The 25053-nt window shown below is 37.7% G+C and overlaps 1 protein-coding gene across 3 annotated transcripts in view; it reads right to left on the bottom strand.

Annotated features, from left to right (window-relative positions):
* Window positions 1–5690: 5690 nt before the first annotated feature.
* Window positions 5691–25053, bottom strand: part of LOC139139114 (uncharacterized) — an 87678-nt gene continuing 68315 nt past the window's right edge. For 2 of the 3 annotated variants that reach the window (XM_070707895.1, XM_070707896.1), the window contains 9 exons: window positions 18521–18662; window positions 17612–17760; window positions 17300–17461; window positions 16629–16817; window positions 15673–15984; window positions 13614–13695; window positions 12269–12513; window positions 11850–11986; window positions 5691–10992 (listed from right to left, as the gene is read on the bottom strand). In XM_070707895.1, the coding sequence (XP_070563996.1) occupies window positions 9328–10992; window positions 11850–11986; window positions 12269–12513; window positions 13614–13695; window positions 15673–15984; window positions 16629–16817; window positions 17300–17461; window positions 17612–17760; window positions 18521–18662 (3083 nt within the window). In that variant the 3' untranslated portion in view covers window positions 5691–9327. Of the gene's footprint in view, window positions 10993–11849; window positions 11987–12268; window positions 12514–13613; window positions 13696–15672; window positions 15985–16628; window positions 16818–17299; window positions 17462–17611; window positions 17761–18520; window positions 18663–21629; window positions 21729–23401; window positions 23531–24511; window positions 24592–25053 lie in introns of all 3 variants that reach the window. The other variant, XM_070707897.1, reaches the window with a different exon arrangement.

The following is a 25053-nucleotide window of genomic DNA, read 5'->3' as shown; positions in this document are numbered from 1 at the left end:
AGTATGTCATGGTTTTTGTGTCTTTGCTAAAACAGCAATTGAAAGTGATCAGATATTAACTTCTCTAACAAAACAAAGGAGATCTAACTTACTTCTCCACGATAACCAATCGAAATCAGTCCTAAAAGAATACCTTCCTCAACATGGTGCAATTTGCATATGAATCATTAACTAAGGTGCATTGAAAAATGTCTTTGTTTGCCGTTCCGAATTTTCCTGAAACCTATCAGGTAAGAAATACAAAATACCGTAAATACGTATATTCCATACATAGTTTCCAACATATTTCTTGGGCGGGGCAAGGAAAATAACTATTTTAATATTTAATACCTGAACCACTATGTTTGTTATTCATAAGTTTGGGCGAAAACATATCCTAAATGGGGCATTATTGAAGGCGCTAAAGCTTAAATCCCTGCTTTAATGGACTATGTGTACATTAAATGCCTGTGCTCAGAATGTGTAAGTAGTATGCATTACTCTCTTTACACACTTATCAAAAGCATTGCGATATTCAGTTGATATTGGGATCAAACTGCTTTGCTGCTAACTTTTATTCAGCGTTTTTTGTTATTTTCACACAAAATTTAAAGTTTTCCATTTCTCTTTAAATTCCCCGAGTTTATGATAATGAAAAACACATCGTCACGTACTGAACAATGTATGCCAGACAGACAGTTGTTAGTTGTAGACTGCAAGTCCGCTCTGCACCTACGCGGCCAATAGACGTGTGTAGAGACACAGTTGTGTTGGTTTGACGTGTATCTACGCACGTCTATAGGCAGCGAAAAGGCGCACTGCGGACTTGCAGCCAACAAGTATCTATGGCCTGCATGATCCTAACGAGTGCACCATATTCCCTAAAGCTCTTTCAGTTCTATTTGCTTTATGTGTGATTCTTTTGAGTTTCAATGGCATACTGATTCTGGGTTCAACCACAGACAAACATAGACAGACTCGTAAAAGGTATTGTTTAAGGCGTGAAGCGGTTACGTATACCATCCAGGTTCGCCTCGCCTCAGGTTGCTCTCGCCTCTCTTTTCCGAAGAGTGCCGACCATGCATCCTTCGGTTATTTTCGGATTTTCGCCAATTGTTAAGCGAAAGTATGTTCGGCAAAGTTTGTGTTGTTGTTGTCGTGTTGTGCTGAGCGGAATTAACGTGGTGTGTTTTGAGCTCCTTGAAAGTGAGTTTTACCGTTTTAAAAATTCCTCTCATATTTTTATGAATATATAATGAGTGTGTTTGAATCAAATTTGAAAGTCTTTTATCGATACTGTCTGGTTTTACTGAATGGTTTACGGTCAGTCATACCGTCTTTTACACGTGCGTCAAGGAAGAACATGTTTATGAAACTGCTGGCGTGTTATGTTTTGATTGGCGTAAAGCAGTGTTTCTGGCCTGAGAGCTCACAAAGTAACTATGGTTGCTACGCGACTGGCAGTACGATGCCATCTCGTCGTATTTTTCGCATAATCTCGTGCAATTATCAACCACAAACAAAGCCTCCAAAAGTTTAACACCTTTGAAGCTCATTTTAACATGAAAAGCCAATAGTCTACCGAGACGACCATGGAACAAAAGGCATGCCGCGTTTCCAGTGTGTCTATATTTGTCTGTAGTTCAACAGTCAGAGAAAGCATTAGAATGACTTGCCCGTTGACTCCAAATCAACATAATAAACACATATGTGTAACTTATACATTTGTAAGCTTAGATATCCAAACTTTGACTCAAGAAGATGCCTCCTGCATAGCATGAAACTTTGTTCCAGAACTTGATAAAAGATATTATTATTTTGTACGTACAAGTTAACTTCATTTGATCAAATCTCACCGAATCTACCTCAAGCTTCAGGAATATGGTTATAGGAATGTAGTCAGAATTATCACTCCACTCCATTGTTAAACGGCTTATGGTAAATTCGGTGTTAGTAGTAAACAGCAACACAACATCTGACAGTGGACGGTTTATTATAAGTGATTCATCGTTTATGCAAGGATACTCAGTATAACTTATAGTTATGTAAATACGCACAGCCTGGTTTGACGATACACTTTTCCATTGAACTACAGTGGCAACCACTGAAACGGTAAACATAACGCAGAAATGATTTGCCCTACACTCATACATTCCTATCAGTTCTTGATATCTCATTAGAAACCATATAGTGCAAGTTGATTTATTCTTCTTTACAGTGAGTTGTGTAGAACTGTTAGCAGTACGGAAACAAGATCTACTGTCTAGATTTAGTAGTTGACAGTACTGTCAGATGTGATTATCATATCGGCAGTAATATCAGTCAATAACAAAGAAATCAACTCATGCGAAAGTTGAAACACCGTCTGGAAGGAGGTCATGAGTAGTCAAAACAAGACAAGACATCCGCACTCATCCTGCTCGGAATGCATCATTGGCAAAAGTTCTTTGTTTATATCTGGTGGCGTTGTTTACCGCTAAACGACAGAGAACGATTTGTGACTTTTGTTCGAAATTGTCTATGAATCTGTAACTCTATGAATGCAACAGGGAAAATCGGGTGATTATTTTTTTATTGCTTTGACTCATTACAGTATATCAGCCCGTACTGCAGTTCAGTAGCCCACAACTTTCCTCTACATGATTTTGTGTGTTGTGGAAAAGGAGGCCTTTGCCCACCGCACAAATTATCATTGGAGAAAGGTATGGGCAATTGAACTACAGCAGTATTAGCTTCAGCATGTAGGACACTCACTAATCAATCAAGTTCATCCATTCAACCTAATATAGCACTTCACATACAGAGGAAGGAATTCTTGCCAACTATGGTTTTCCACACGATTATTTAACTACCATCAATTGTATGGCAAAAGTGATCAATATGGTACTTGTCAACCATCACTATAGGGAAAAAGTGCGTGACTAGAGCGAGAAACTGACGCTTTCTCGCAATCGGTGAGAATCTGTTCTTATTCTCACCGCTGTCGGTGAGAAAATTTTAATCTCCACTGGAGATTGGTGAGAAATGCACTCCTTGGCGAGAATCAAGTGTTAGAACAAATTCTCACTGGTGAGAATGGAAATTCTCACTAAGTACAGCGAGAATGGAAATCACTGGCGAGAAGACTCGCCGTTCATTGGCGAGAATCATAAAGACTCCGAACGGCTAGTCTTGATGATTCTCGCCAGTGAATTTCCATTCTCGCTGTACTTAGTGAGAATTTCCATTCTCACCGTGAGAATTTGTTCTAACACTTGATTCTCGCCAAGGAGTGCATTTCTCACCAATCTCCAGTGGAGATTAAAATTTTCTCACCGACAGCGGTGAGAATAAGAACAGATTCTCACCGATTGCGAGAAAGCGTCAGTTTCTCGCTCTAGTCACGCACTTTTTCCCTATAGTGCATCATCCAATGGTTTAAAGATTTCAGCTCCATTGAAAGTGATTAAGAGAATAACATTTACCATTTGAAAACAGTTCAATTCTCACTGTGAAAAAGTCATCTATCGCCCTCCAGCAGCCAGCCATCAAACTTATTTTCAACCTCTTGTTGACAACCAGTTGCCCCATTGTCTTGATATTTTTGTGGCGAAACGTCGATACAAAGTCTTTTTCAGATGCTTTCAAATTATGATGAAATGAGACATTACCTGGTTTGTGAGACATCTTTCAACCAGATATGAACTGAACATGCTTACGTGTGTAGTAGTGAGTCAGGGCCGTCATTCAGTTCAACTAGTCTTTATCATACTGTGAAATGTGACATAAGCATAAGTAGCAAGTTTCATTAATTTTGGTGATTAATTACGGGATATGGTAATTAGTGGCTGATGAGTTTCATTCTTAAATGTCGTTGCATAGTGCAGAACAATGTATGTAAGATTAATATGCTAATATGTTTTTAGAATAAAAATAGTGTGATCTGAAAAACACATCATTGATGATAAGAGATGATTACAGAATGTTTGGAGAAATTGCTCCTTTGGTTTGAGACAGTGTAGATGTTATTAGGTTTGGGAGTGTTGCCATACTATTCATTATATAAATTTTCCCGGAAATATTTTTGCAGAAGAGGGGTACAGTATGGATTTGTTTGCATAAGACGGATACCTAAACGTGGTAGTGGAGTAGAAAGTACTCCCTCATGTGTGCAGTTGCAGAAGTTATGGTCAGTTTCTCTAAATCTTCGACTGAATCGGATATGTATTGATTGTAACTTTTATCTTATCAAAAATCACAGAGTTTCGTATATTCCAGATAGAAGTAATACAATGTATTATTTCTGAGATTAAATCATTAATGTCTTCTCCAGTTATTGCAATTTTATCAAGTCAGTGTCTTCATGTAGTTCATGCTCTTTTGTTAAGAACAATTTGCATTTATCCCATAGTTCACTTGCATATCTGCAATCAAAAATTGCATGGTGTCTTTGTCACCACAGATGTGACATTTCCCATCACTAGCTTTGAAAATTTTTGCAAAACTTTCTGTGACTAAACCTCTATGATATTTCTTCCAGTTTAATAGGTCATTTACCACATTGCTGATAATTTTGTCTGAATTTAAAAGCTGGAACAGGGGCTTTTTATAGTTATCCCAGTTAATATGAAAGTCTCTGTCCAATCACACTCCATACATATACATGGTACTTACAGCGCCCTCGAACGGCCAATATGGACAAACGGTCGTTTAAAAATGTTCACACTCCACAAGCAGTGGCGCTATCACTAGCATCTTTCACCGCAGGACTAAGGTGACAAAGGCATGGAAAATCCAGCATTCAGTACTCAGCAGTCCTTTCCTTAAATGGTTCAGACTAAACCAACAACACTGCGAGCTGTTAATTAACATGGCTCTGCTGAATGTTTCACAGCACTGTCAAATGTCTGTCACTTCAATATCTGCCCGTTTTATCAAAATTGGTGAACCAACTTCAGAATTTATCACTAATTACAATTTCCAAATTAGCATTTAATTGGCATGATGCTCCAAATATTATCATTTTTCGCATATTACGATTTATATGGCAAGTTTCATCATATTTAGAGCAGTAAATTTTAGTACATAACACTATGGTCATCATGCGTCCCATAGACAAACTTGTAGCAGAAAAATTATAACTCTGATAACTTCAGTAATATGCATACCATGCCCACCAAAATCTAGTCAGTTCTTGGCATTTGATATCTAAAGCAATGTACAAAATTTAGTTGAAATCTGTCCAGTTGTTCTTGAGATATCATGTATAAAGACACGCAGACAGACATGTCACACACAAACAGACATCACTAAACCATAAGCCCACGTGTGTGACAATGAGCTAATAATTTTGATCAAGTCCTCTGAACTGATTAATTTGTCAGTGAATAAATATTTGGGTTGCGTATGCAAGTCCCTTGTAATGACCTAATTGATATTTGTTGTATTTATTGTGAATTATTGGCAAAGCTATCATGATACATGTTCTCAAGTGTAGAATGGGACTCACCCAAGAAAGGATAATATGAACTCTGAGGTATTTGATTCGGTTTGGAAGCTGAGTTAACTATGGATAGGAATTGATGTGTAGATCTACTCCAAACAGTAATGCCCTAGCAAGCAAGTTGTGCCTGTCATACAATGAAAAAGCGTAATTCTTCAGATATGCACATCTCTCACCTATATACCCATACAAGACAAACACAGAACACACTCTACAATGTGGACACAAATACTTAAAACATGCATTCTTTATTTATATGTCTATTGATTATATTGTTAAATTGACACAAAAAGTACATTGGATTAATCAGTTATAAAATACAAATTCATGCGGCAGTTTGATTTATCTCATTAATATACTCACCCAAACTGATTTGGGGATATAACTACTTTGAAATAAAATATTCTCTTGAACACAAAACTTTAGACTTGATGGCTTCTGAGTTGCATACTTTGGTGGATGAATACACTGTTATTGGACAAAGCTCATGAATTTTTAGCCAAGTCTGTAAACTTAGTCTTTCAGCTTAGCAAACACAGCTGATCTGAAATTCATCTTGGATAATCTCCTTTTCTCGGTACATTGTCCTTTAAAAAAATTTTTTTGAAGAAAAGTGCCATTTAATTCAACAACCTTTGCTGTTAGTATAAAAAATGAATATCTTTTATATAAATTGATATTTTACCTTCTGACTGAAACAATTGACATTGACATTTTACAAAACATACAAACAAAAGAACTTGCAAATATTTGTGTACATTATCTTTCTTCATACACACGATAAGAACAAGGCTTACATGACAATTACATGCAAAGCAAACATAATTAGAAAATCTGCATTCTGACCACCCTTCCAGTTCTAATGGTTTGTGCCTTACAAAGACAGTATATTGATAGGCAACTGTCTTTACCAATGACCTGGCGTGCAAGTCATCTGTACTTTCATTACAAATAAAAACATAAAAACAGCCATGATAAACCAATGAATTGTATGCCATGTGTCTAGAATGATCAGTATCCCGATCTTTAATAGCATTGACTGCAATTCACCCCAAATAATTTTAGAGGATCAAAAACCACCTGAGTGATTTTTTGTTAAACACGGAACACCCTTCCAGCACGTGCATGTACCGAACAAACACAACACTATCACAGAAAGACAAATATAGATGTACACCTCTGCTAATACCATCAGTCAGTGCCTTTACAAGATTGCTAAAATGCCTAGCTATGTACTGAGGTTTGAACAGCTTAGATTTAGTATTCTCTTAATAAATAGACTGTAAATTAGAACAGGAAACATATTCCTTAGAAATATTTTGACTGATAACTGTGGTACAAACTACATTGTTACTTTTGGCAGGTATATTTAATAACAGGAATATGTATCTTACTGTCACACAGTAGAAATATACACATAGAAAATTTAAAAATGCCACCATTGACATTTCTTGGAAATATTCACTCAGAAAGATGACACAGTCCCTGCTTGTCAGTACCTCAACAAGCTAGAAAAATGTACAGGGCCAGGTCATGATGAGATTTAATCTTGAATCTCGCTTTGCAAAACTAGAAATTGCACCATATGAAAATTCCATTGTATTGTTTTATATATAAATGTACACATGCATATTGAGAATTTCAAGTAGAAAGAATTTGAAATTGCAGCTACACTGTAAAGCAATGTGCACTATGCATGGAAATAAATTGAAGGCCAGGCAAGAACTTTTTTCTCATGGGTTTGGTCTTTTGGCTATACAAAAAGATGTAAATCCATTGTGTTATATTTTGAAAAAGAAAATGTTCTGGGCAAATAATGCCGTGGACATGTATTATTTCATGGCTTCACTACCAGAAATGTCGGTAAAATTTAGTTTCTTTTCAGCTGATTAACATTAACATCATTCAATACTGATGTTTGACAACATCATAAAATTAGTTTATGTCTGCTATATTCAAGAAGTGTTGATATTTCAAATGTCAGAGTTCAGCATTTTGAGTCAAAAAAGGTGATTAAAAGTTACCATCGTATACAAGAAACTGTGAGAGCAATTTTATATTATGTAAAAGATTTCATAATGCTGAAATAATCAAATTGTCCAGAAGGATCTGTGCAACTTCATTTGTTATTATGTTACTTGAAATCTGAATAGAATTACATGTTTGTGAAATACTTTATGCAATTTACCAACAGACGGTATACCATGCAACGTAAGATTTTGACCAGTTCATGACATATATGTATGAGCGAATGCTAGTGCATACATAAAGTGGACTGGTCAAAATTGAGTGGTACACCATCACTAGGTGTACTTTATTACTATTATATCCTGACAGAATATTAAAATTCTGGGATGAATTGTTAAAAAGGATTTTTGCGCTTGCCGAGAGTTCACACGCGTGCCAACTGTGGTACATCGCGAATATACAACAGTTCTTTTCACATTTTGACCAATCAATATTTGCACCATCAATATACCGATATGACATAATTGTGGATATCGCACCCTGTAAATACGGTATATATCTGATTTTTCTTACCTCAAATTCATCATTTGCAAAACAAATTTTATAGTCTAACATCATCATATGTTATCATTTGTCAAGTAAACAAATTTTCTAGTCAAATACGAAGTTGGTAGATATTAATTTCAAGTAGCAATACTTCTATAAGTACAATGGAAATATTCTTTGAGTATGTTAGCATATATTATAAAATACATTAATAAATTGTCTGTTAAATGTAGAAATGACTTTCAAAGTTACAACATTTAACATGTCTTCTGAATTACATTGTACATGTACATGTATGCACATAGATGCACTTTCACATGTGAGTTACATGTAGAATCAATTATAGACATGTATCAGACATGCATCATAGAGTATACATCGGAAACAAGTGGATAAGAATTTCTCAACCCCAAGCATAGGTTTGATAGATGCTCTTGACCTTTACAAGTGTTGTATGAAATTGTCTTCATTCAGTATGCGGCAAAGTTGGTGCACCTATTCTTAACATAAAGCGTATGGTGCATGCATTTCTAAACGAAAAAGATTATTGCAATTATTGCTAATGGTACTAAAGTGTATGTACACGGCTTTTGAGGAATTAAAGGACAACTTGCGTACAGAACGTCCCCTGTATGGACACAAGTCTCCAACCAGGCTAAATAACTTCTAAGTTCTTCATCACGTGGCAGGTTGAGTCTGTATACTAAGTGTGAATTGGACAGCCCACAAGCAACCATAATCTTGCAAATAAAGTTAATGGTCAGTTTGTGGCAGTAACTACCGGTAGAGTGGGCTGATTATCCTTGCAGTAAATATGGGAATAGAAATTACCCAATATACTGGTACACCGTCAGGTAGCTGTATTCCTAGAAAGGTATCGTCAGTTATAGGCTAATCATTGTCCAGTAAGTGCATGAATGTCATGGTATCTTGGCCAGAACACACTTTGTCTTTTCAGACAGATAAATAGTCAGAGAGTTATCTGATCATTTGATCACGTATGCTAGCTCTCTTGCACAATTGATTCAAAAGTTCCTGGTCAGTTTGTCTGCAATGGCAAGTTTATAACTTTTGAACACTTTTTAAAGAAAGTGGTACGGTGCGTTTTCCAGTGCTCCATAGTGAGATAAAAGCGTGATTCCTCTTAATGAAAGACCTAGCACAACGTCTTCCTAATATCTTGAAGCCAACATGTATCTGTTGATTCACTGATTTCACCAGCTTCTTCATTTAGGTTACTTGTTGACTTGCAACTGTGCCATCTAGTTTGGTATCTTCGGCTGTTACATGTATGTCTACATTCAGGATCTACCATACGTTCTATAAACATCTCTTAATATCTATGATTGACATCATACATAACCATCCATCTCTGTTGTCGTGACAAGACGATCGGATTCATCAGATTCAATTTCCTCTTCATCTGAGGCTATCTCCTGGTCACTGACTGGGTCAAAACACACAACGTCACTGAGACTGGAAGGCTGAAGGCCACCGTTCACTTCTACATGATCAGATTCTTCTGATTCTAAACTTTTGTTCGCATTTGGTGCTGGTGGGACACTTTTGTCATCTGATGGGCTGAACTTCTGCAGGGACTGCAATGTGTCCTCTCTTTTTACAGCATTATTGGGCATCGCCACTGATGCAAAGTCAGTGACATAAGGAAGAGAGGAATCTGCCTCTAAATTTGGCAGCCCCCGAATTTCACCAACTGCATCTTGACCAACATATTCCTGTGAATGGGCACTACCGCTTTCACTGGCAGTAACACCTTGACTGCTTGAATTCTGCTCAACGGCTCCTTTTGGTAATGTTTCTAGCGGTAGATAATCATTTGATTGGAAGACATTTGCGCTGTCCTGCATTCTTGCGGCGGCTGTAGGTTCAGCGGCACTTCTGTTGGACAGCTTCTCTCCAGGACACAGCTCCACTTGAACATAGTCACTGTTGACAGGGCCAATGACAGGGCCCCGTGCATTTCCTTCTTGTGTTGCTGTTGGCAGTACACTTGCTGGAGGTGTTGGTGGACTGATGTAGCCATCGGTTGGTCTAACACTATCTTGAGTAAGACAACTGGCTGAACCGACAGAATTGTCATTTTGTCTATCTTCAGATGTCATGGTGCCTGGCAAATCCACTCTGCTAGCAGCTGCCTGGTTTTCAGGTCTCTCGTTGTTCCTTGTTGGCTGTGAACTGTGTTGAAATTCTCCAAGTGTTGTGTATTCATTTATTGATGAGCTGGAATTGTTGATCCTGCCACTGTCGGGACCATTTTGGTTGATCAGAACGGAATTGTTGCCACGACCTGCTTCACTCTGTGTCACCTTGCAGTAACTGTTCAGTGGACTTTCGTTATCCAACTCTGCCTGCCTCGCTTGGGACGAATTCTGTGGAATCCTCTCAATATTTCCGTGTGCTTGCTGCCCTGGGATCTGGAACCCAACACTCGGAAAGTCCTCATTGGGAAGGGACAACAACATGATGCTGGAATCACTTGTGTCTTCATGGACGACTGGCACTGTCTCAGGGATTTCTTCATCAATGGTTGCTTTGGGATGTGAGGATATGGGAAGGCGGATGCCCCCACTGTTGGTCAACATGCTGTAATCTCCAACTTCTCCTATGGCTTTATCTGACCGAGGTGTCGGAATTTTCAATGGGAGTGGCAACACCGACTTTCTGTTGACCTCTGACATTTGAGAGTAGTCTTCTGGATCCTCTTTCACAGCTGATGGGTTTGTAAGCACTTGCTTGTCATTGTGATCATGTCTTTCTGAGTTCTGATCAGAATCAATATTCTTACCATCAGTCCCGTTTCTGTTACTTTCATTTTTCTTTGAAACATTGACGCCATCAGGCAATCTTTCCAGATCCACTCCTTTATCAGAGTTACAGCTGATCTTGTCAATTTCTCCCTTCTCATCAGTTTCTTTTCCGGGAGACTGTAAGATATCATATGACTCGCGTTCCTCAGGAAAATTAACCAACACATCTCCAGACCCCCCAGACTCATCCTGAAGAGCAAAAAAGTGCAAAATATCACAAATTAATTGACTCAAAGGAGCTGAAAAGGATCTGAACTAAGAAAGAATAAAGGTTCTATTTATCTGTGAAGGCTTTGCAATTGCACAGTTTCAGTCACAATACGTGTTTACATTACATTAGGTTAAATAGTTCATGTCTGGGAACATTTTTTGAAAGAGGCCACTTCAGGCCAGGGGTATTTTTTCCTAGCCATGGCTTATTTTATTTGACCTCACTGATATAGTGTCTGCGAAGCTAAAACTTCACTTTGAATCTCAGGTGTATCAGCTGTTGGCCAGATTACTTGGTTGTGACAGCATCTGTTTTATGAGGCTTCCTGTTGTTTGTGTCAATATATATATCATGGGTTCCTCGCTGTGTGCAATGTTTGTAAATCAGACATGAGGTCGAGTGAAATCGCCTCAACAGAACATGGTTTCACAATAACGCATATGCATTTACTCCTATAAACTGAAGGACATTGACCTTACAGTGTATGGTAATACAACTTGATTGCTTGGATTGTGAAATCAAACAACTCACTGGGTTGTGCAGTGTTCACTGTCATGACAGGTGTATGCAAAGAGATTCTGTCAAATAACACATACATGGGACAAGAGTCACGGTGAGAAAATGTGGAATAATTCCTTGTAATAAATCATCAACTCAAAAAGTATTGACATTGGTATTGCATATAACATACGGTATTATTACATGATTTCAGTTCCAACAACGTGTCAGCATTATGGAATATCAGAATATGATAACTTGCTGACCAAATCATAGTTTTTGATTGCATTTTTTCACTTAAATGGGGGGTTGGGGGTTATTTCTTAAATTTACTCACCATCCAGGCTTTGTAGGGTAATGCAACTTTACTCCACGCTCCATGTTTCTTGGTGAACTTGTATGCTTTACGCAAACACAGCACCAACACGAGGGAAATGATGATTGCAGTAATTGTTGCAACGACATATATCCACACTGTAAAACAAAACCAAATGTTCCGAGAAAAACGAATACAGTCAGAAAAGTCATCACAATTTTCTTATAACTGTTTGATCTAGAAATTGTATAAACTCTACTTTCCATAGAGAAACAAGTCTGTCCTTAGGTGCCCTTCATACTTGTGAATCCAGTTATTTGCAGGGCACAACTAAACTGTACAACAAACTTGCTACTGCAAGACTTCATAAAAACAACTCTTGATTATCCAAGCCTGCTCATTCTGATATTCAAAATCATTGTCTTTTTATGGGAAGTTACCTTGTGCATGATAGCACACCAGCTGCTCCCTGTCAGCAATCCCATATTGACTTCTGTCTCTCACGTTCTTGTTGAATGCTGCCACCTGACACTTGGCTGCCACATTATCTTCTGTGAGAGATGAGCCACAATCAATATCGACCTCTGCTTCCAGCTTGTCACGAACTATCATCATCTCTGTCATATTTTGATCTCCCACAGAGCAAAATATTGCATACTGGAGACTTTCAACTGGTCCATTTGGTCTAGAAATATAAATACCAGCATAAGAGTTCAAAATTGATCTTTCTAAAGTTCTTTTTGAAATCTGTAGCAATACAAGACGAAGTCTCTCCTGTCAAAAATAAAGAAGAATTTACTTAAGTCGGAAATCAACTCATAATACAAAGTAACAACACAGTTCTCAGGGTAGTACAGAAATATTGTTCATATCAATGACAGATGATTATTTTTTACTTAAAGAGTAAAGGAAGTTTTCATATATCCATGCTGAACATTTACAGATACATGTACAACCAATTCATGTGATACGCATCAACTGTACAACATAAAAAGTATAGCAACAAGAAACTCTAGTGGTTTGAGGTAGTATGCACCTTGGGGACAGATATTCTGACTTTCTAATTTTTACAATAATTTCTGATCTACTACTTGTAGGGGCTCATTTTAAAAGGTGTCTCAGTTTTTCACAAATCAAATTGTTACTTTTGCCCATAGACGTAACACAGGGATAGCAGTCACTTTGAATTTCAAACATCCGAAAATGTTACTAGGTAATTTGCTTTCTCTAGTACCAAACTTTGCATGGTGACCTATTATTTATTTTCTTAGTTTTTAAAAAGAATGGTTGAAAGTTTCCTGGGGAAAGTTTTGGCAAAAGTTTAAGATTTTCATTTTCTTGGTGCGTACTACCTTAAACACAAGTGACAATACCATACATATGGCGCAATCACATATTGCAGGTGGCAATGTGGCAAAATGCAAGTGGTGACACTGTGCTCTTAATTGGTAAAACTTTATATTTGTAATGCACTAGCTATCAGTCTGGAAACCTTTGGTCCTCAAATAGACTTTTCAGGCTTCATGTTACGAATAACATCAACTGTTACATAGTTTTCCATTCCAAAGGAATATGTAAACGTAATATCGTAGCACTTTACAGAGGCAGAGTTTGAAGAGATTTTTTTTCACATAAAAAGATGAGGTTCTTAGAAATACAATGACTAAGACGATACCAAAGATACCTGACAGAGAGAGAAACCCTGTCAATCAAATTTCAAAATAATTATGAAAACAGGATGCTGCAATACTTGAAGTTCTTGAACATGCATAATAAGACACAAACCTATCTGGCAGCTTCCATTCCAGCTTCAACATGGATGCACTGTCACTTTCTTTCATTCTCACATTTACTGGTTTGCTTGGTACTGAAGGAGGGGAAGAGAAAGAAACAAACTGATGATGTAAAATGGTCAAAAGATGAAAAATAAATTATACTCATATTATATGTGTCCATTTGATCATATTTTAAAGTTCATAAAGTGCATCTCTTTGTTATATTTTGTCATTACAGCCTCTTGCCATTTTCTCACATACTCTTTGAATTCTACCGATCACAACAATAGGCAACCATTTGAGACAGAAAGAAAATGACAAGTTATCATTTCATTTTAAATATCCTGCTTTGGTCAAAAGCTGGCCACATTACAGAAAGAACATAGAATACAACATCTGAGATGCAACATTTTTCAGTGCCATGTGCTCAAATTGATGTCGTCATGTTGTTTTTTGAGCTTCTATGAAGCTACTACAGTGACAATATCCAGCATATTTTACATATTCACTGTGATGTTGACATGTCTCAGAGGGGTACTGGATACTAATCTTATCAAAACTTGCACATGCAGTTCAAGTCTGTGGTTGAAAACACTTCTTAGCACATCCTTTAATAGATCTATTTTAATGAATTTTAGTGTGAAAGTAAAATGATGAAAATACTGCAAAAAGGGTCTTAAATGCACATATGAGTTGCGTAAAAGTTGTATAGGTAATCTGTCCTATATCGCCAACCTTCCAATTCATAGCAAAGCTTTGTCAGGGCATCTTTTCTGTATATGTGTGAACATGAGTATAATGTTTCATGGTTCACTGTCATTGATTTTGCCACTATTAGGTAGTATATGCCATGTGGACAGATGTTTCGGCTCTCAAATGTTCCTAAATTCTTTTGTGATCTACCACATGGGGGCTCATTTTAAAGCTCTCGGATTAAAAACATCACGTCTATGTCTTTTGAAAACAGAAAATTTTATTTTTCCCCAGGGATGGGGCCAATTTGAATTTCAAATAATCGGTAAATTTTAACAGCTAATTTGTTTCTCTAGTACCAAACTTTGCATGGAGACCCCTAATTTTGTTCTTGATTTGGTAAGAGAATGGTTTAAAGTTTCATTTTACAGTCTTTCATTTTTGAGGCGCATATACCTCAAATGAAAACTACTGAACCATTTTCAGGATTCACTTCAAATCAACTTACATGGAAATCAGGCAAATGGTCCTACATAAAAGTTTTTTCTGACAATGTTCAATGTCCTAACACAATATAACTACATGTAATTTCACTGGCATTGGATCATGGTTTCACATCTCTGCGTAAAACAGACCTACATCTACATAACAAATGGTGTACATATTCATGTAATGTGAACAACAGAGTGAAAATGTTTAGATTACGTGGTCATATGCCTAATCATGAAGTCCACACTCTGAACTCTTGCTTCATTGGTGACTAAAACTGTAAATGCATAATGGCATCTGTTCACAAGCAACAATTAGGATTCCAAGCTTTTGGTTGTGTACTTTTAACGTACTATGTCCCATACAGTTGTTTGAAAATGCAAAGTGCAAAAGTCATGGTTTCACATGTACAAGTACAGGCACAACAATCATACAGTTGTCTGCCTAGATGCATTGGCATTACTGTATGCGAACTAGATTTATTGTCTAAATTGAGGTGTTGCCAACACTGTCAGGTGTAATTACATGTATCAGCTGAGCAGTAATTCCAGTCGATCACAGAGAAATCAATTCTGCCAAAGTTGAAACATTGTCTTGCTGGAGGTCAAATGTAGTCAAAACAACTACACCTGAAAGCAAGTGATATGACTTGGACAGCGTGTGGACATATGTGGTGGAGTTGTCTTGACTACGTCTGACCTCCTACTAGACATACAAGTGTTTCAAACTTTGCAGGCTTCCTTTATGATCAACTCATATTACCTCTTAGCTGATAATTGCACCTGGCAGTGTTGGCAACACCTCAATTTAGACAATATGTCTAGTTCATCTAATGCCAATGTGTCAATGCAAACCACTGTAGTTCCAATGACAGTAGATGGACTTACATCCAATATCAGTTCTGCCATACACTGGTTCTGATTTATCACCACATGGATCCGCAATGAGAGCATCACTACACGCTCTGACGACAACCTTATAGGTTTCATAACCACAGAGGTTTTTAATCGTGATTGTTGAGTCGGTAGTGTGAGTTTTCCAAGGCCTGCAATGCAGAGTGTTGTTCTGTGGAACAGCTATCACTTCATACCCAGTTGATGTGACATTGTAACTTGGCACATGTGTCCAGGTGATGGTCATTTCAGTGTCTGTTATCGAAGATGATACAAGTTTCACATCATCTGGAACGTCTCTTGGAGCTAAAATGAAAAAAATACGACATTTTCTCCCTTAAAACTGTTAACACCTTTGAAAGCGACTGGAAGAACACAAGAGATTGCTGTCAGAAAGGTAATACTGTTTCCATGTATGATTTGAAGTCACACCCTGTTAAATCTAGTGTTAAGAAGACATTTGGTATAGTTCTCTTGGTTGTTATTTTGTCAAGGGCAAGGCACTACACATCTTTCTTCAAGAAGGCTGACTTTGTTATTCAGGTTTTGTGTGAAATATTTGTTACTCTTGTGTGTTTTGTAGTTCTATGTAAATTTGATTTGACCCATGGAATTTGATTTTGACCCATGGAATTTGGTTTTGACCCATGGACTTTGATTTTGACCTATGGAATTTTGGTGTGGAACATGACTATTTTTCTTAAGAGCAACCATAAAGATTCACTAAATGACAATGACTAAAGTAGAGACACGTACCTGGCAACAAACTTTTATCACAGAGTATTTTTGAAACTTTAAACCTTTTTGCTAATAAAGCTAAACTTTGTTCTCATTGTACTTATGATCACAATACTGTAGGTACTTTAGAGAGTCCAAATCACATCTGACCTTTAAGATGCATAGAATCCCTGAAAATTTGTTGATGACAGAAGGGAATACAACTAACTTACCTCCAATACTTGTTCTCTGTGAAACATAACCAGTGGCCGGTCCCTCTCCAGCAGCAGTCAGTGCCGATGCAGAGACAGCGTACTCTGAGTTTGGTTGCAGGCCACTGATTTCAAAGGACAACCATTCTCTACTGGACTTTAAAGACTGGGGATCGCTGACCTTGTATGTTACCGTGGTGATGTCTTGACCTGTTCAAATTTTTAAAGGTAGAAATGTTTGACGACGAATGAGGATTGTTAAAGTTCGAAGCTCCTGTACATCACATCTTGTTTTATCATTTTTAATCTTTGCTACAGTAATGTTTTCTCTGCAAAATTCTGAACGCTAACTTTCCTTTTTTATGTCCTTTTATGTTAAATCAACGGTCAGCAGTGATGCGAGTTGAATGATCCTGGTCTATGCTAGATGCCAGGTATAGCTTTATATGCTTTTGTCTCAAAGGTCTACAATTATCCACCAGGCTACATGATAAAATGGCGACTTTACCTGTCTAGCAAAAGAAATTTCTAATCCAAAACTTCAGAACAAACTGATTTTCATTTCCCTAGTGCTATATGAAACATAATCTGAATTGGATATTAGAAGAAAGGTGCAAGTTTTGTATCAAAATCATTATTTACTGTAAAAATAAACAATGGCTCTGAATGTAAAGTAAACATTTATGACTCACCTGAACATGTACCATTTGACAAACTGGGGCAGACTGACAGTTTGTACTTGAGAATTATACCATTCCTATCTTCAACACAGGGAGCTTTCCATATTGCTTGAAGACTCGTAGGGTTACTTGGAATGGATTGTAAAGTCAGATTCCTTGGTGCGGCAGATGGAACTGTTGGGTGAAAAACAATGGGATTAGAATTACATTACCAAGAAAATAAGGTTTTAATACAAGACTAAGTTTAAAATAGCTATTAAAAGATAACTTTTGAAAGTTTCTTGAACTTGGACAAACCACTTACTTTAAAGAAAAATTCCTTACCTCCTTCTTTGGTGTACAGGCGAACAGCCTTAGAATTGTCACTATAGCCAAGCTCATTCTTAGCTTGAATTTTAAACTCATACTGCACATACGCAAGGAGATCTCCGACCGTATAGTTGTGGACACTGTCCTCTATGGTGATTGTTTTCCTACAATGAACAACGAGACTTCCTGTAAAATAATTTGTTTTGACTTTCCTTCTGGAAGGAATGGCAAAGCACATAACTATAGGCGAAAAATCAACTGCAACACGTTCAACTACAATACATGCTGCTGATATGTTGCAAAGTTTTAAAATGCAACACTTCATAGAAATTTCTCCTAAATTCAAAATTTCTGTTGAAAGGTACAATTGGCAAAACATAGGGGCTGTATCTATTAATATTTTTTTTGAAGAAATAGAGAAAAATGGCAATCATCCATGCCTTTAGATTTTCATTCAGATAAAAATGGTGTTGCGTTTTGTGTTTGTGTACAAAGAATATTGCCGTGATTCAAAAAAACATCTCTTTCTACTCACAGTCAACTATCTTTAGGGAAACTCTTTTGATATCAAGCCCTAGCCCTGCCTTTGCAGATATATGATATTCTATTCAATCGAAATGTTATCAGTTATAAAGGGGCAAAAAACAGAATGCCTGAAATTTCATTGCTAATTCCTTACTTGCTGAAAATTCAATTTAAAATTTTATTAAATATAAACCAGTATCTCGGAGAATGGCCTGATGGAATCAACAGATTTGACCTCCCTGGTTGATAAGGTATGAAGTCAACAAATAACATGCATTCCTCTCGTCTATGAATGTACTCGCAATTCACTTCTTTTAAGAGCATACAACCACATACTGAGCATGTGAAGGCACTACATTTTTTTTTTACCATCAATTGAAAATTATAAATTGATCTTACCATTGAGGGTTTCCTGAATTTCCGATGTAAGACAGCACATAATTTGATATGATGCCATTGGGATCACTGGGGGCTGTCCATGCTATGTAGATGCTGCTCTCAGTCAAGTTTTTAGCTTCTGTGATACTTGGTGGTCCAGGTGCTGTCGAGAGGGGATATTCAATGATATCTGTATCTCTATATGGTCTCACAGAAACAGACACTGATGCACTGCTCCTAAACACAATTTGCATCAATTTGTACTTTTTATTTACTTTTAACAGCGCCAAAGATTCACTGACATATGGTTAAAAACAATTTGATTTGTTTATTGAGTTGTTAGGGTAGAAAATTGCACCTCAGGGACAGATATTCGGGCACTAAAAGTTTTATAATATTATTCTGGCCTACCACTTGTGGGGGCTCATTTTGAAGCTTGGAGTTGTGCGCATCCTCCACTGGGAGAAGATCATCTAGAAATTCTGGTTTATATTGACCGTTGGTACACAGCTGGATTGTAAATGACTGCTTCAATGTAAAATTCTTCAGGCCAAAATATCATGATTCTGACAGTTTGATTCCATTCATGCAGAAGCATGTTTCCAGTTTGATGATTACAGGTGTGGACTATAGAGGGCGCTAGTCAATATGCAGTTCCCACTTAAGGTATAGACACACGTTAGAGGATACTTATTTTAAACTCACTTTTTCTCAATAAATTTCACTTTTGGACCCCACACATTATATATTTTCTGTTAGCCCTATATATCAACATTATGAAAAATATGTATATTTTCCGAAATCTCTGTGTCTGTGTCCATTTCTCTCAAAAATATGCGTTTTTGAGTTTTTTTACCAAAAAAAAATTAGGTCGGCAAGGACTATGCCGACTTGAGATCTTTGAACAGAAATCAACAATTGAGTACTCTGGGGAAAAAACAGTGTCCCAGATTTTTTCTATTCCCTTTAGTTTCAGCACAATAAGGTGTGAAAGTAACAACTCTGGGTTTTTGAATAAATTACCGGGTTTCGTTCACTTCAGCAAGAGTTTCTCTTGTTCCAAAAATTTTACCGAAAATCTGAGACACAGTTTTACAGATATGTATTGCTTCTGTGACCTGGTAAAAAATCAGACCGATCTGTGCACCCTACTCCGACCTAATTTCTTTTGAAGTTACACTTGTCAGGCCAAAATCTGAAGAGAGATAATCAAAGATTTGTGTAAACACCCCTATACGTACAAAAATCAATCGTTGATATGACTTTCCGGGCGATTTATATTCATGTTCACGAACTTGCATCAAGCAGGAGACTAGATGTTTTGTATTTTACATCAAATACCCTTCCGACGATCATAAATAGCGAGAAAATCGGGAAAAACCCACACAAACTGTTGAGATGTACGAGTAATGAGGGCGGTTTATTTACATAACAAACACTGCTACGGCTAATCTGTTTTTTTCTCAAATTAGAGTCTAAGCTTGTTACCGTAACTGTAAACGGTGTTCAAGCTCTATCAATCCGTTTCTCTTCGGTTTAGAAGTATATTTTACGCCCGTCGGAGGCGAATTGCGATATTTTGCGTTTGCGAGAGTCTCAGTGCACACACTGATTTCGACATCGCGGCGTCACGGAATGCAGTGACTGTTCAAGTTCGTCATTCGGCCCGTGCGCCTGTTCAGTTTCCGGGCCCTGGAAGATGAAAATTTATGCATACGCATCGCTTGACACGTCCACCAGTTTCATTCACAAATTTGTTCACTTATCGCCGACCTTCGCATCGGAATGAGCGTTCTGTGGTAGACAGACTCTGTCGCTGACTTTCACGCTTGAGAACTCACTTCAGTGGAGAGAATCTGATAATCAACCAGCTTCCTCGTCGGAAGAAAGACTCGTGTCCGACATCTCATCTTCTGCCACGTTGCTATAGTACGACCCTAAGTCAGACAATCTGAGTTTTGTTCTGGTAGCCTGGTCCATGATCTTACTTACTCTCTTCTTTCGACCACGCTTACGTTTTACGCGTCTCTGCCTTCCGCTTGTCACTAGTACGGCAGCCATTGTTATTGAACGTCATGCACACAGGACAGTGGAAAGTATGCGCATGCGCGCCGGACAAGATCAGAAAAATTAACATAATCTGTTGACCCTGCGTCGCTATCCTAACTAATCCGTACACAGTTAAGACAACCGAATATAACAGTACGCGTAGTTTGCAAAAAAATATATTTTTCTTAGTATTTTAAGCATTTCTTAATACAATATTGTCTCGACATTTTTCAACATGTAAAGATCATATGGTACGGACTCCAATTTTGAAATAAAACCAAAATCTCTGTAAAAATGAATTAAACGTGTGTCTATACCTTAAGCTTACAATTGCCTTTCTGATTTCTTTAGAAATTAAAATTCAGGCTTCTGAAACTCACAGCTGAAGACAGATTGCAAGGCATACAATCAACTGGTTGGATTTATTCAAGTATGCAGTACAAGTATTTACATATCGATTACAAGGTGATATGCAAACATATATTAAAAACGTTTCATCCCTAGTCAGGGGATAAATCCGTTGCAAAGCTTAGTAGTTCCATTTGAGAATTTTGCAAATGGGCAGGGTTAACACTGGTACAATTTACTATACTTTTGTCTCCTTTCCTGTTTATGATATCAAATTTTAGGTCATCCGCCAAAAGTGAAGTGAAAGATGATTTATAAACTTTACAGGGCATCCATCTGACTTCCTGATATATTATTTCGCTGTACAACACATACAATGAAGCATATCATGTTACGAAAAAAAAGGGTTCAATACAATGCAGCACAGTTTGATCTGCAGATAGTCAGGTCCGCATATAACTTGATTTATACGTACATATACTACTTCACTGGGATTAACACACAGACAATGGTTGGAAGTAAATATTATCAGTTCATCTTGTAGTATGGGCTTGTAAGAATAATGACATGGTTAAATATCAAAAACATTCATAATTGGGGCACCGGATATCTTAACAAAGATTTTAATTTCAGAGTTAATTAACTCATATATTGAACCAGTTTTCATAAGAGTTGTAAATGCACACAAACCTGCAAGCAGGAAGTGAGACTAAATTCATTTTGTGAAACTTACCCTGGGTTTTGTCAACAATTCTGATGAATGATGGTGGAGATGGTCCGGCTGTATTCAGAGCTCTTACTGACACGATATAGGATTTATGCACTTCAAGACCTGTAATGCACGGTGATAAATATTACAACTGGATGTCACAATTGTGTCTTCATGATAACTGAACAAGTATATAATGTGGTTTTGAGTTCTTTTCAACAGCAGTCAAAATTACACTGTACAATATTGTAGCTAACCCTTATGAGAAATCAATCAGGCTTGCAGCTGATATGTACACATGCATAAGCGCACTGCAGGCGGTAGGAATGGCACTGTCTGTAGGAAAGTTGCACAGGGGAGCTACGCTCTGCTGGACAATGCAGCTAACTTGGCCGGTTCTGCAAAATGTGTGCATTAAAAGAAAGGGCAGCAGTAGAAAGAACTTTACAAAATCTACCGGAATGTAGCAAACTTCAAAGACACTGTGCAGGTCAGGCGTTGTATATACCGTATTATATTACCATGCTCTGCCCGCGGCACTTTGGTTGGTGGAGCTGAACCACGTGACTGACCAAAATTACACAGTAATGGTTTGTTTACATGCCCGTGAATATGAATAATAATATTATCAACTCAAAGTATCATAACCTTACAGCTCAAACATAAATCATAATCAAACACAAAATAAAATGTAGCACTTGTAGGTCAAGTTGAGATACTTTTTTCTGAAAACATCTCCGGATTTGCCAATTTTGTACAGCGTGCGTGACAGTGCTCGCGTATTGCTCAGTTTCTGGGGCCCAGTTGTCGTTCGCTCCTGAAATTTTTGGAAATTTTGACGGTTTTCTTGGGTTCGCTGATAATATAATAGAAATAACAGACTCCGCTCTGACCATTAACGTTTATTTATGGGCGCGGGCTCGAGGAAAGCCAAATTAACGGGCTCGGCAAGCCTCGCCCGTTAATTTTTGGCTTTCCTCTTGCCCTTGCCCACAAATAAACGTTAATGGTCAGCGCGTCGCCCGTTATTTCTATACTCTACATGTATCTGCATAGGCAATGGGCAGCAAACAACAAATGAACAACTTGCTAGCACAATGCTCTCAGAGGCATACACTGTTATTTCTATGCAGCAAATAAAAATTAATGTGCAACTGCAAGGTGTGGGCAGAGGTTTAGACTTCACGCTCACTGCACTACCTAATTGAAAAACCAAAAAATCTGAGCACTGCAGGTCAAATTCTGTTCTATTTGTCCTCATGCATTTTTCAAACCAAATTCTTCACCTTTAAATGTTCTGATATTCATCAGTGTTAAAATGTTTAATTTGTTACATATTGATCTCTTATATTCTTGAATAAAGAACAAAAATAAAATACACTGTACACAGCAAAATGATTTGGTGTTAACTAATTTGCACATAAGAATAGTGGAAAAATAAGCCTGTCATTTAGTAATGGAAAGGATATTGAATGTTTGACTAAGATTTTTTAAATCTCAATCATTTTGATCGATGTTGCTAAAACAGGATCAAGCCATTCAATGACACATTTGACATCTGTCATGCAAGGGAAAGTGTTTCATCGGTAATTTTTTGTAAAGATCTTCAGTGAAAGAACTATACATTGCCAAATGGGAGATTGGAGGTTACGTTTGAAATCCATCCCAACCTGCTCCTGGTTTGTCGAAATCCTCTTGCCGCGAATTACTAGTACCTTGTTGTCCAAAATTTCTGACAAATTATCGTGTTTTTAAAATCTAATTACTTAACAAGCGGATGATATGCGAGTACTGACCTTGTAGAGTATACTCAGTAGCATTGCCATCAAGGATGTCAATGATATCAGCTTTACTAGGGTCATCTTCATCTTTCACTGTCACCTGTACTGTGTAATTTCGCCTCTTGCTTGTCTCTTTGTGAGTCGCTGAATAATGAGATGTAAGTTTCCCTCATTAAGGTACAATGCACCTTGGTGGGACATACTTGGACTGGTCAACTTTTACAATTTTCTTTTGGCCTAGTACTTCTGGTTTGGGCTCATTTTGAAGCTTACAGAATAGATAGTTTTCACTGGCTATGTTTTGTGAAAAATCGGGAATTCTATTTTCCCCAGTGGAGACAACACACAGGGATTGCAGCTATTTCGCATTTCAAATATTGGTAAATATTGGATAATTTGTTTCTTTGGTACCAGAGTTTGCAAAGTGACCCCTGTATCCTTGACTTTTTGAAAGAGAATGATTGAAAGTTTGCTTGAAGAAAGTTTGAGCAATTTTCACTGCCTTACATTTTCGTAAATCGCATATTACATTTTGCCAATAGACTGACTTATCACAGGGATGGTAGCCATTTTTAATTTCAAATATCGGTAAATGTTAAGTAATCTGTTTCTCAAGTAACAAACCTTTGCATGGTGACCCCTGATTTTATTCTTGATTTGGTAAGAAAATGGTTGAAAGTTTCATTCAGGACAGTTTGAGCAAAAGTTGAAGTCTTTCACTTTCAAGGCACATACATTGTAATACCTTCAGGGGACACCGTTGGCAGCTGGTGTAATTTGTGGGAAGCATGCAAAAACTATTAGTGATTCACAGTACAGTGTAAGTTTCAAAAGAAAGGAAGCGCAGCCATCAGAGAGCTCAGTATATGGAAAACAGGACACAGTTAAAAAAGATTTTAAACACATGACCAATCTTGTATCCTTTCCCATCGCAGGGTCCTAGAACAATGTCTTGACGAGCTGTATTTTCTAACAGGGATTGATCCAAAATGACTTTTGGACATAAACAGCTTCTTCTTGTAAACAAGAAGATCACACAAGCTGAGACCTGATGACGTTTGATCCTTCATTCATAATAGGACTAGTACCTACACAGCTCACAAGAAGTATGAGTAGTTAACCAACCTGCCATCGAATAGTGACATTTCTCAGCCCGCCTTTTAGAGTCTGCCCAGGAATGTTTACTTCCAGGCCTTTTTCCGGTGCTTGGATTGAAAGAAAGAGATGTGGGATACTGTTAGATATTTCACATCCATAATCTTGAGGTGACACATGAATTAATCTGCTCGGTTACAGTGAAATACAAAGCATGCATGCACTATGCACAGCTAACTCCTACAGTATCTCTATGTTTTCAAATTACCTTAACCCTTTTCCTGCCAAGTCGGTGAAAATCCGCTTGAAATTCGGTGTAGCTAGAATCTGAGCAGCCACGGCCGTTATCCTGCCAAGGCGGTGGAAATCGGGCTACTTTTTGGTACCCCCTTTCCTGCCTAGTCGACGGAACTACGTGTAGCAAACCCTTGCTCGCGCTAGGGGTCGTTCGAGGACAGGTTTTGGGCGAGGAACGGCGTTTGCTCTCGAAATGGGTTCACAGAGAGTCCAACGACAGGGAAAGGTGCGGAAGCTACCCAGCCAGTCCCCCACCCCGGTGGGGGACTGGTTTT

Source organism: Ptychodera flava, chromosome 8 (genome assembly GCF_041260155.1).
Source record: "Ptychodera flava strain L36383 chromosome 8, AS_Pfla_20210202, whole genome shotgun sequence".
NCBI classification, from domain to species: domain Eukaryota; kingdom Metazoa; phylum Hemichordata; class Enteropneusta; family Ptychoderidae; genus Ptychodera; species Ptychodera flava.
Note: the sequence above shows the minus strand (reverse complement) of the source record. Positions and strands in the feature narration are given on the sequence as shown.